Source organism: Dendropsophus ebraccatus, chromosome 11 (assembly GCF_027789765.1).
Source record: "Dendropsophus ebraccatus isolate aDenEbr1 chromosome 11, aDenEbr1.pat, whole genome shotgun sequence".
NCBI classification, from domain to species: domain Eukaryota; kingdom Metazoa; phylum Chordata; class Amphibia; order Anura; family Hylidae; genus Dendropsophus; species Dendropsophus ebraccatus.
Window position 1 is genome coordinate 82,289,184 of NC_091464.1, and position 13,865 is coordinate 82,303,048.

Consider the following 13,865-nt stretch of genomic DNA (forward strand, 5'->3'; position numbering starts at 1 on the left):
TGGTTTTGGCTTCAAATCTTTGGCAGATAATCTGTCAGATAATCTTTCTGTGTAAAAGGGCCCTTATGCTCAGCCAATTGCGGCGGAGCAGCTGGTGACGCGGCATAGGGGGGCCGGCATGAGAGGCGGCAGGAGTGCTTTGGCCGGCCTCCTGAAGACGACGTCATTGTCCCAAGATGACGACTAGGGTCGACACGAATGCAGTAAGTATATTGCATCAACACTTCCGGGTCTAGCGTGGGTGGGGGGAAACACGGGGAAGAGGGCCATTTACATACATAACACACATTACAAAGTTGTATAACTTTGTAATGTGTGTTATTTTGTAAATAAATGTTTAGCGCCGCACTACCCCTTTAATTCCCTGTATGACAGGTACACATATACAGTACAACATTGTGTAGGAATATAGCAACCAACCAGTCTGGGGAGCCATTCGTCACCACTCACCTCATTCCATTCAGGTTCTGTAGTGTCCCGGAACACTCGGGTTTTAGCTTTGCTGACAAAATAGCCAAATGAGTCCACTTCTAGTGTGCAGTACAGATCTACCGAGACAGCAAGAAACATTCAGTTATGATATATGAATTGCATAAAACGGTGCTCAAAATTTTAATTTGTTTGGCTCTAATATAATAGAAACCATGACACTAGTGCTAGACTGGTCAACCAAAGGAAACTAGGGCCTTTTACACAAGCTGAATATCGTGCAAAATATCTTTGAATTTAAGTGATAATCTTCTGGTGTAAATGCAGCAACAAGTAAATGAGGACCGAAAATTGTTTCGTATGTGGTTAATCTTTTGGGCTAACCTCAAGATCATTGTTAATCGTTTTCAAGTCTTTCAGTGTAAACACTGGTTGTTCATAATATATTTATACACACATACAAATGCAAATACCATCATATGTACAATCGTAATTACCATCGTATTAATGACTTTTTGCAGCGATTTATCTTCTCGTCTAAATAAGCGCTTAGAGTGTCACTGTTGTATTTTTTTTCCCCCAGAAATAAATAGTAAAGGTGATTTTATAAAACTTTGTAATTGGGTTTATTAGGCAAATATGCCATTATCTGCATTCAGAAAGACTTTCTCCAGCCCCCTCCTCCTCTGTCTCATCCACTGCTCAGGAAATCTCAACTGGTTTACATCAGGTGGGCCCCTGTCTGTTCTATGGAGAGGGGAGGGGGAGAAGAAAGGAGGGAGATTAGTCACCAGCAGAGAGCAGAAAACAAAGGATTACACAGTGGGACCTTTGTGAAAGCTGGTATTCAGAGGTCAGAGAGGTCACTGCGGACTGTCAGAGGAGATAGCCCAGTGATGTAGCTGTAAAATAACTCTTTGTTGTCCTGTTTTGGTGCCTCATCTCCATCTACTGCTCCCCTCTCCATAAGAGAACCATGAAGACAGGAGGGAGAGCTTTAAACTGCTTTTTCATGATAAAAATGCATTTTTCGGGTAATAAATTTAATTACAAAGTTTCTTAAAATAGTCTGTACTATTGATTTCTGCAAAAAATTAAACAACAGTGACACTTTAAACGATTTATCTGTCAGTGTAAAAACACCCTAACTAACTGAGCCCACTAACTTATAATGTGTGCCCGTCAGGTTCCATCATAGTGTTCCATCATCATGTGGACAGGTATGGAGTTTATTTTGTTTAGTTTTTTTTGTATTTTCCTAACTTTATGGAAAGTTAAAAATTAAGTCTGAAAGTCAGCTGCACAACTAAAAACAACAGAAGCCATTGACTTTAATGGGGACCGTCAGGTTTCTGTTCATTTAGCAAAATTTCAGTGGACAATTTTTTTTTTTAACATTTTTGTCCACTATTAAAGCAAAGTTCTGCACCGACCCCAAAAGGGCCTTTACACAGATGTAAACTCAGCCTAATATAGAAATATTATAAAGTCCTCTTCAAAAGCAATGTGTAAGCTAATTGTAGAACATAACTAACTTCCCAATAAATTTGTGAATGGTAAAATGGCAGTGAATTCCCCATGTGTTTTCTAGGAAATGTCAAGTTAAATTGCCTTTGCAAATCAAGATCAAGTTGCGAGGTGAAGCCTTGTATTATAGATCAAAGCCCATCTCCCATAAATAGCAAGGCAATGATTTCAGGGCAACTAAAGTGAATGAGCTTCAGTCTCCATCTACTGAACTCCTGCATGGGATTCATCATTGGAAGACCTGATAAATATTAAGCACGACCCTGTCACACTTGCAGGATCTAGTTAGCCGGCACATGAAAGGAGTCCAAGCTTAACATGTCAGCTCCACTTAGCTGCTTTAGATCAAAAGCTATTTTACAACATGGGAGTTCAGGGCAGTGGTTAATCTACTAAGACGTATCTTGCCAGAAAACCTGAATACGTGGCAGGAAAAATATGCCATTTTTAGCAGTGTTACATTTAGACAGTCACTACTATATCTTATAGTATAGCTAAAGAATCCTATAATAACCCTTCTTACATCTGGCTTTATCAGTGCATGGCAGACACAATGGTGTAGCCCTATGGGAGGATGCAGAATTGCTTTTGTCTTCTGTATCACTTTATCAAGTCATGGCAAGATATGATGAGATCACAGGTAACCCGGTGTATATGGGGGCTAGTGGGGGCCAACAAGACCCAGATGGGTATGGGACAGTTTCTAATTATAAGACTAGATTCACACTGCATCAGAGGCTACACCACATCTACATCATAGGCTACCTCACATCTTAGAAGAGAAATTCCTGGTACAGTCTTAACCATCATCTGTTGGCAATCAGTGCAGCTCGTAGTAATTGCGGGGTGCAGCCAGCCCAGCAGGACACAGATCGGGTGACCAGTGCCGTGCTCAGCTCCAATAAAGCATGAATCATAGAAGGTAGATAAGTGAACAGGCGGCACTCACTGTATCTTTATGATGGTCATTTATTGTAGAAACAATCATCGGTTTTGGAGACGAAAGGTCCTGTCAGGCCGGTAGAAGCATCGGTAGACCGACACAGGGCCATCACCTGCAAACCACAAGTGTTGATTGGTGATTGTTTCTACAATAAATGACTATCGTAAAGATATGGTGATGAGTGCGGATTGTTTACCTATCTACCTTCTACGAGAGGCTACATCACAGTTGCCATTCACTGTGAGAACGGAGCCCAGCGGATCTCTGCAACAATAGACAATAAAGTAGACACAGCTTTACTAAAGGGTCAATGTTCAGCACAGCGCTCCCTTTATTGTTAAAGCGACTTTGTACCCACAATCTGCTCTCCCCAAACCACTTGTACCTTCGGATAGCTGCTTTTAATCCAAGATCTGCCCTGGGGTCCGTTCGGCAGGTGATGCAGTTATTGTCCTAAAAACAACCTTTAAACTTGCAGCCCTGTTTCAAATTGGCGTGGCCTAGAGTGTATGTGCCCTAAGCTTGCACTGCCTCTCCATCTCTCCTCATCATTAGGAATGCTCCAGGCAGGTTTTCTCCTAATCATCACCTGTGTGAACACTGCACATGTGTTGGATCGTTAATGCACATGTGCAGTGTTCAGACAAGTGAGGAATAGGAGAAATTCTGCCCAGAGGCATTCCTAATGGTGAAGAGGGCAGGGAGGAGAGACAGAAAGGCTGTGTATGCCTAGGGCATACACACTCTAGGCCACGCCAATTTGACACAGGGCTGCAAGTGTAAAAGTAGTTTTTTTATGACAATAACTGCATCACCTGCTGAACGGACCCCAGGACAGATCTTGGATTAAAATCAGCTATCCGAAGGTACAAGTGGTTTGGGAGGGATAGATTGTGGGTACAGTTGCTTTAAGGGTGGCAGGGGTCCCTGAGGTCAGACGCCAGCCAAAGTGGTGGCATATCCTACCAATTTATGAAATGACAACATTCTTTAGAAAACAATCTGTATTGGCAAAGAGAAAGTACACAGTACCCTCGACAAATAAATATATCACTTGAGTATTTTATTCTTCCATTGTTGCAGGACAAAAACAAACAAAAACAAACAATAACATCTACACCACCTAGATTGCTAGGCCCCGTTCCCTAATTTTTTGCACCACTTTACAACTCACACTGCTGTTTGCAGAAGTGTGTGGGAGGTTGGAGGGAGGAGCGGTGGGCTTTTCCCTCCTAATAAATCTAGGGGCGTATCACCCCAGTGCTTTGAGCTGGAGCATTGGGAGAAAAGTGCCACCTGGGTGGTATTCCTGCTCCTACTTATCTGGCTTGATTGACAGATTACAAAGTTAATCTATTTACAGACCCTCCCCCCCCCCCCCCCCCCCCCCCTAAAATTTAGAGCACTACACTGTTACCAAAATGTCTTAAAATAATGTTGCAGTTAAAGGGTTAAATATGTTCTGTAAAAATTAGCACAATGCAGAAAGTGAAGGAAGCTGAAAGAAGTAACGGGGATAATTCATCAGTGATGTGACACTGTGCGGAACAATCTCTCCTCCTGCACCATGTTCCCAGGCGGCAGTAACCATACAAAGCAGCTAATGAGCAAAGGAGCCGCCTCCATAGTGTATCAGGGGGAATTTACCCTGTCTTTCTAAGAATACATGTCATCCCAGGGAAGCGGGCGGAATGTGGAGGAATCACACAATACTGTATGCAGAATACTCCACAACAGGAGACTGCAGTAATTTCCACCTGTACTATACAGCTGTACATATGTGAAGTGCTCAGATCTGCTGCTGGGCTGCAGCTGTCACATGTGGTCAGCCCGGGGAATGTCATAAATGGTTATACGGCGCCTGTACTGCACCTGAGACACAAACATACAGGACTATAAGCATTGCTAGTAGTTTATTACAGTACTAGGTCTGTAAAGAGTATATAAAGTGTCACTGTCAATCCAAAAAACTTTTGATTGGTCCGGGTCTGAGCGGGAGAACGAGCCAGGAAGTTACGCTTCAGTGTGGTTCTCTCCCCGCTCGTTCTAACAATCAGTAAAAGTTCTGAACAAGACTGGGCTGATCAAAACTTTTCACATATGTCTCTGACACGTCAAAGGTTTTTTAAAATTACAGTGACACTATAAAGCCATTTGTAGTGTGTCTAGCATATAAATCTCTTTTCTCATCCTTTTCTTTCCTAGTTGCTGCAGAAAACCTGTCCTTCCAGAGGCAGCTCTCAATAGAATCGGCCTCCTTCCCCACCTGGCAGCAGCTCTCAATAGAATCAGTCTCCTTCCCCACCTGGCAGCAGCTCTCAATAGAATCAGTCTCCTTCCCCACCTGGCAGCAGCTCTCAATAGAATCAGTCTCCTTCCCCACCTGGCAGCAGCTCTCAATAGAATCGGCCTCCTTCCCCACCTGGCAGCAGCTCTCAATAGAATGAGTCTCCTTCCCCCACCTGGCAGCAGCTCTCAATAGAATCAGTCTCCTTCCCCATCTGGCAGCAGCTCTCAATAGAATCAGTCTCCTTCCCCACCTGGCAGCAGCTCTCAATAGAATCAGTCTCCTTCCCCCACCTGGCAGCAGCTCTCAATAGAATCAGTCTCCTTCCCCCACCTGGCAGCAGCTCTCAATAGAATCAGTCTCATTCCCCACCTGGCAGCAACTCTCAATAGAATCAGTCTCCTTCCCCATCTGGCAGCAGCTCTCAATAGAATCAGTCTCCTTCCCCATCTGGCAGCAGTTTTTCAAAAGACCAACCTCTTAGAGAAGAGCAAAGCGGGTGCCGTACAAAGCAGAACAATCATCTTTTAAATCCCTTTGTCAGCCCACTCCGTAGTGAAGGTAGAGACAGCCCAAGAACCGCCTGGAAAACATGTGGATACAGCCTATGGGCTATGGCTGTATCCACATGTTTTCCAGGCGGTTCTTGGGCTGTCTCAACCTTCTCTACGGAGTGGGCAGACAACAGGATTTTAAAGATGATTGTTGCGCTTTATTAGAGAAGCAAAGCAGGCTTTGTTTAGCTTTGTACAAAGACTTTGAGAAGACCACTCCATAGATGATTACTTTTTAAATGCAATTTTGAGAGGTTGTCCTAAAATATCTGTATAGTCCCTTCTTATTTTACCTGTAGAAGTGAGACTTTTCTGCCATACTGTCAAGCAGGCAGTGACTGAGCATGTGCATCCACTAGCCTCAGCTCATTAGATGGACATGCTTATTTCTATACACTTTGAACACCAGGTGGTGCCAATTTAGGTAGGTAAATTTCTGGTTCAATAGTTATTTATAGAATTTTTCAACATTTTTGTATAAGAAAATACATACAGAGTAACAGAACTGTATAAAAAACAGCGGTGTATAGTCGTGAAATATACAACTAGGTTTTATAGCAAGAAGGTTTTACAACAGAAAATGAACCGCCCAACGAGGCGGAGCATATAAGATTAGCATAAAAATAAAACAATCAATAACAGATGTCCACAAAGGTTGTATTAAAGGTTGGATGAGTCTTCATATTAAAATCTTATTACCATGGTAGGTAAATTTAACAACTTTTAACTTAGTTTTTTTTTTTTTACAGCATTTATACAATGTACAGTGTCCAGCACACCTGTCCATGGCTTGAGTCATTCATTAGAGTAAAGCTAACATGAAGTAAATAAATAAAGCTCAGCTGCAATACCACACACCATATGTGACACTATTTTTGCAAAAAGGCAACTGCTTCTTATATCTTTGGATAACCCCTTTAAAGAGGACCTGTCACCCCCCGTGCCGGGGTGACAGGCTCCCGACCCCCCGTTAGAGCCCCCTATACTCACGTGATCCCGCTGGGTCCCGCTTCCTGAGCCAGTCGGGTCACGGAGCTATCAGCGCCCGAAGCCCGGCGCGCGCGCGGACAGGAGAGTCCGATGCCCATAGAGAATGACGGAGCATCGGACTCCCCATTCATTCTCTATGGGCATCTGACTCTGCTGTCACCGCGCGCCGAGCTTCGGGCGCTGATATCTCCGTGACCGGCTCAGGAAGCGGGACCCGGCGGGATCACATGAGTATAGGGGGCTTGGGAGTCTGTCACCCCAGCACGGGGGGTGACTGGTCTCCTTTAAGGAGGCAGGAGGACATTAGGCATATATAATCCATGCAATTGCATTCTTCATTTAAATGTTGAATGAACTTTGATTTATACAAGAACACATATTCCAAATGACTTCAGCTTAGTCTAAAACCCCCTTGCACAGAACCAATATAAATAACCTCACATATTTGGACACTAATACTTACTGGCAGAGTGGTCGAATCCTTTGGCAGAGTGAACAATCACATGCAGAAAACCATAAAGTCCAGAAGATTCATCATCTAGGAGAAAACACAGGAATATGGATTGTGTTCAATAAAAGTTCACTGAATGAAGTCAGGTAATGGATTAAGCAGATCACGTACCAGTATTTTGCTGTAGGGACTCAGCACCTTGATATTAGACATCTATTGCTGCCTACACGGATACAGTGACAGGCAGAGGAGTAACTACCACTGTAGCGGCTGCCATGTGGCCCGCTGCACCAGGGGACCCAGTGGCCTGGTCCTGCAATACACTGGGCCCCCCTGAGCTGTCATGATTTGCAGCACCTGATGGCCAGGTTCTGCAAATGTCCCTTTAACTGTAAGGACTCCTGACAAGCACTATTAGTTATGACTACACTTGGCAGCTTATTGGTCAAGTGTTTGCTATGAGGCCTAGCCATTTCCTGTTACGCCCTGGTGAAAGGTAACATGCAGTTACAGGAGCTGAATTCTGCATTTCTGTCATAATATATTTTTTCTTTGCCACATACTTTAAAGGGGTGGTTCACCAAAATCTTCTTAACTGGTCCCAGCAAGTGCCAGAGATTTTTAATTTACTTCTATTTAAAAAAATCTCCAGTCTTTCAGTACATATCAGCTGCCTTACGTCCTGCAGGAAGTGCTGTATTTTTTCCAGTCTGACACAGTGCTCTCTGCTGCCACCTCTGTCCATGTCAGGAACTGTCCAGAGCAGTAGCAAATACCCATAGAAAACCTCTCCTGCTCTCCAGACTGGAAAGAATACACAACTTCCTGCAGGGCATACAGCATCTGATAAATATGGGAAGACTTGAGATTTTTTAATAAAAGTAAATTACAAATCTCTGGCACTTTTTTGTCACCAGTTGATTTAAAAGAAAAAAAAATGTTTGGTGATCAATGCCTTTAAGATATGTATCACATGTTTGAGATCTCAATAGTTATTTTAGATCAGCGGTCTCCAAACTGTGGCTCTCAGACTATTAGAAAGCTACAACTCCCAGCATGCCCTGATAGCCTAAGCCTGACTGCTGTAGCCTATAGATAGCATTAGTTCCTTATCTCAAGAGAACTTAAGGCCCTATTCCAACGACTATCGTCCGTATTCGTCCGATATCGGCCGCTACGGACGATAATCGTCCGGTGGAATAGAGTGCAACGATCAGCCGACATCGTTCATGTCGGCTGATCGTTGCAGTCGCTTGTTTTTCAACATGTTGAAAACAAAGCGACTGATACAGCAACGATCTTCTGCTGTCGCTCCGTTGAATAGGAGCATCGGCAGCAGACGCTGCTGTATCCTATGGGCTGCCAGGACGATCAGCGATCTCCCGGGCAGCCCCCCCTGCAGCTCCCCGCCGCCCCTCCCGCACTCACCCGCTTGCTGCTGCCGCGTTGAATAGCGGCAGCGAGCGGGGAATGAGGAGCAAACGAGCGCTGAGAGCGCTCGTTTGCTCCTCTTAACGACCCGTGGAATAGGGGCTTTACAATATGTGACAGCAGACGTGTCTGTGTATAAGAGCTGTGCCAGTTCAGACAAAAGCTGCATTACAATTGACAATGCAAATAATGAAAATTTGCAGTGTCCTTGTAAACCAGCACAAACTTTCCTCTACATGTGAATGGGGAATCTATTGAATTGCACTGCACTGTACTGTGATTAGGGGTTTCAGAGCACAATTTACACCAAGTCTGAAGCCGGTTGTAAGCTCTGTTCTCACACACATCAATGCATCGTTTCTAGCTATGAAAGGAACTTCTGTAAATATGAGAGATCCCCTTGATGGACCTGTACAATTGACATAAATGTTTTCAACATTTTTGTTTACTACTAGAAGCTGTGAGGGTAAAAAGAACAATGCAAATCAATTCAGCACTTGATCACAGAGTAAAATTACAGGTATGATCTGACAAGAACACACTGTTGTTCACCCAAATTTCTTTTCGTTCAAATCAACTGGTGCCAGGAAGTGCCAGAGATTTGCAATTTACTTCTATTAAGAAAAAAAATCTCAAGTCTTCCGAAACGTATCAGCTGCTGTATGTCTGCAGGAAGTGGTATTTTTTTCTAGTCTGGAGAGCAGGATAAGATTTCTATGGGAATTTTCTACTGCTCTGGACAGTTCCAGTCATGGACAGAGGTGGCAGCAGAGAGCACTGTGTCAGACTGGAAAGAATACACCTCTTCCTGCAGGACATACAGCAGCTGATAAGCACTGAAGAAATGGAGCTTTTTTTAATAGAAATAAATTGCACATCTCTGGCACCAGTTGATTTTAATGAAAATTTTTTTGGTGGACTACTGCTTTAAATATTTTATTAAATGCTCTTAAAACCCCTGGTAAACAGGATCTTGTAGAAATCACAATAGGATTTGCTGCCTGGTTGTCTTCTGGGGCTTTAGCAGCAGAGCCTATAGCTTATAATCAAAAGACCCTTCTGAGACACTGTCCAAAACCAACCCCCTTACATGGGTGATAACACTTTTAATATCTCTTAGAGATGTCAAACGTTTTAATCAGTCGTTGTCTGAGTGTCCGGACCCTGATCACTAAGTGCGCTCTTTCCCAGCCTTATGTAAACAAAACGTAAGTCTATGGGACAGTCAGTCGCTTGCACCGAGCTTCACTCCTTGCTCGTTTTAGTAATTACTCAGGGTGTGAACACTTGGTGGGGGCCTCAGCGCCCCATCCCTGGATAAAAATGTGATCATGTCTCTATCATATGTCAAAGGTTTACCAAGTGAAACTATAATTTCCACTTACAGGTCAAGACAGCAGCTATGGCTAGACATGCGACACAGCAACATCAACGTTCTCAGATTCCCGAGACACTTTGATGTTCTGGTCACATCATATGCTGCCAGCCATGCAAACAAAGTCTATAACATTGTATATTCCTACTTTAACTGAAAAAATCTTGAAAGAAATTCTGAATAAATTGCAGCTGTTTTCTATCCCAGTAATGTGGACGGATGTTGCCTTATGCACATCAACTGATCAAAACAGATCTTTGCAGTGCACTGGCATGTAACAGGTTGTGTCCCAGAACTAGCAGTGTATGCAGACTGCAGCCCCCTCACTCAGCTGACCAGACTATACTACACATAAACCATCAATATAAAAATCCAGGAAAACACTAAATATTCACACAGGACAGGCCATTTTTTTTAACCAGCAGATCAGATTTGAGCTGATCCATATTAACTAACATCTATGGCCAAATTATTTACACATTTTTATTAAAGCTTATTAAAATATATTTCCACTAAGAAATAGGAAGACTTTCTTGGGCTTCTAGATGAATTTCTTGGTAATTTTAAAACACAATTACCAGTGCCACCCAGTGGTTGCTGTGTGGTACTGCAGCTTACCATCTTTATTGCTGATTATAGGCATGTTGTGAACTGTGCGCAGCTTGAAGCAGGATCCAGTGAGCACCTGGAGCTCCAAAGAACTGAGTGCAAAGGCTTGGAGATCTAAAGGAAAAGAAAAATAATACCTTACAGGTCAGGCCAAATATCTCTCACACACAAAGCATTTTAAGCTAGGTTTAGATTTGCCCTGGAGCCTGTGTGACATTTTACCAGTAAGAATAGAGTAGCATGGACAGCACTTATAAATTAGAGGCTAACTCTACTGATCTGTGTAATAGGCCCTGCAACCTCAAACATTTGTTCTTTGGCAGCTTGAAAAAAATCCTTGCTCATTGGCTGCACAGTACTCTGCATAACAGATCATGTGCAATCGATGAATGATGGGTGTTTTTTTTGTATGACCCTGCCTGCAAGACAGTGGAGCCATATACAGTGGTGCCTTGCATCACGAGCATAATATGTTCTGGGACCGCGCTTGTAATCCAAATCTCTCTTAAACCAAAGAAAATTTTCCCTTAAGAAATCATTAATATGCAGACAATTGGCTCCACACCCCAAAAATAATGATTTTTTTTATTCTGAACAACATGTAAAACAGATGAAACAAACAATGAGAAACAGCAGAATGTGAGATTATAAGTTACTGTACAGTATAGCAATCAGCATGTGCAGTATAATGTATAGTAACTGCATAACCCTGATAACACAGCAGCTGGATATGTGATATATAAGTTACTGTACAGTATAGTATCAGCATGTGGTGTATAATGTATAGTAACTGTATGACCCTGATAACACAGCAGCTGGATATGTGATATATAAGTTACTGTACAGTATAGCAATCAGCATGTGGTGTATAATGTATAGTAACTGTATAACCCTGATAACACAGCAGCTGGATATGTGATATATAAGTTACTGTACAGTATAGCAGCATGTGGTGTATAATGTATAGTAACTGTATAACCCTGATAACACAGCAGCTGGATATGTGATATATAAGTTACTGTACAGTATAGCAATCAGCATGTGGTGTATAATGTATAGTAACTGTATAACCCTGATAACACAGCAGCTGGATATGTGATATAAAAGTTACTGTACAGTATAGTATCAGCTTGTGGAGTATAATGAATAGTAACTGTATAACCCTGATAACACAGCAGCTGGATATGTGTTATATAAGTTACTGTACAGTACAGCAATCAGCATGTGGTGTATAATGTATAGTAACTGCATAACCCTGATAACACAGCAGCTGGATATGTGATATATAAGTTACTGTACAGTATAGCAATCAGCATGTGGTGTATAATGTATAGTAACTGTATAACCCTGATAACACTGCAGCTGGATATGTCATATATAGGTTACTGTACAGTATAGCAATCAGCATGTGGTGTATAATGTATAGTAACTGTATAACCCTGATAACACTGCAGCTGGATATGTGATATATAAGTTACTGTACAGTATAGCAATCAGCATGTGGAGTATAACGTATAGTAACTGTATAACCCTGATAACACAGCAGCTGGATATGTCATATATAAGTTACTGTACAGTATAGCAATCAGCATGTGGAGTATAATGTATAGTAACTGTATAACCCTGATAACACAGCAGCTGGATATGTGATATATAAGTTACTGTACAGTATAGCAATCAGCATGTGGTGTATAATGTATAGTAACTGTATAACCCTGATAACACTGCAGCTGGATATGTGATATATAAGTCACTGTAGAGTATAGCAATCAGCATGTGGGGTATAATGTATAGTAACTGTATAAACCTGATAACACAGCAGCTGGATATGTGATATATAAGTTACTGTACAGTATAGCAGCATGTGGTGTATAATGTATAGTAACTGTATAACCCTGATAACACAGCAGCTGGATATGTGATATATAAGTTACTGTACAGTATAACAATCAGCATGTGGTGTATAATGTATAGTAACTGCATAACCCTGATAACACAGCAGCTGGATATGTGATATATAAGTTACTGTACAGTATAGCAATCAGCATGTGGTGTATAATGTATAGTAACTGTATAACCCTGATAACACAGCAGCTGGATATGTGATATATAAGTCACTGTAGAGTATAGCAATCAGCATGTGGGGTATAATGTATAGTAACTGCATAACCCTGATAACACAGCAGCAGTTTGTAGATACAGGATGGAGCTGCAGATCCCCATAATGTAGTAGCATAGTACAACAGGCTAGAATAGAGAAGCAGGGCTGCTGTCAGAGGTCTGTGTGGTCACATGACAGCAATGGAGAAGGGGGGGAGGGGTGTTCAGCATGGACCAATCAGGAAGTGAGAATCACAGAGCTGTGCAGGAGGAGCAGTGTGTATGGCTGAGTGTAAGTGCAGGCACATTATAGCAGCAGTATGTATAGCTGAGTGTAAGTGCAGGCACATTATAGCAGGAATGGAGAGGATGGAAAACACAAGGATTGACAGCACTCTCTGTCCGGGGAGAGAGGGGTTACAGCTATGGAGAGATTACCTCCACAGTCCTGTCCCCTGGTGTAAGCCTCAGCCTGAAGTGGATCTGCTATGAATTGGAAGGTGAGGGAAACTTCCTGGGTCAGAGTACAGGGCTGTAGATCACCCTGTGCAGGCCACGCACCTCCCCCACAGTACAGGGAGCTTTTAAAGTGTTCCTATAGTTATAGCTTTCAAAACAAAAATCAACAGTAGATGTGGTATAAAGCAAGTTTGCAATTTACATTCTTTTTTTTTTTTTAGTTTCTCAAAAACCAGGAAACAGTCAGAAAACAGGAAGTCCCATGTATCCCAGGCCATCTAAGCGCTCTCAGAGAGAAGACAGTCATGTGATTGATAGACACATTGAGGCGTGACTCTCTGTACTGCCCGGGATTCCTGTGTTTAGTCTGTTTTTTTTTTCAACCAGAAAATCTGTCTTCAGGAGACTGGACCTGGATTTTTGGTAAGTATAGCTGTTGTATAGCTGCCTTCAGAAGACCTGGATTTCTGGTAGGTACAGCTTTGTTTTACAGCATTATAAAACAATAATAATAATTAAGGTATATTCCAAACTTGCTTTATTTCACATCTACTGCTGATTTAGATTTTGAACCAAAGCAATGTTCTTAAAGCAAGTTACAATATTGAAAACCTGTGAGCTCTTCTTGCAAAACGCTCTTAATCCAAGTTACTCTTAAACCAAGGTACTACTGTAATACTCTTCTCAACTGAGAGCCAATCAAATAGATC

General features: G+C 42.3%; 1 protein-coding gene across 5 annotated transcripts in view; it reads right to left on the reverse strand.

The window, feature by feature from the left end:
- Window positions 1-13,865, reverse strand: part of ABR (ABR activator of RhoGEF and GTPase) — a 278,755-nt gene that overhangs the window by 44,808 nt on the left and 220,082 nt on the right. For all 5 annotated transcript variants that reach the window (XM_069946113.1, XM_069946114.1, XM_069946116.1 and 2 more), the window contains 3 exons: window positions 10,606-10,710; window positions 7,194-7,268; window positions 451-548 (listed from right to left, as the gene is read on the reverse strand). In XM_069946113.1, coding sequence (XP_069802214.1) covers window positions 451-548; window positions 7,194-7,268; window positions 10,606-10,710 — 278 coding nt within the window. The remainder of the gene's footprint in view (window positions 1-450; window positions 549-7,193; window positions 7,269-10,605; window positions 10,711-13,865) is intronic.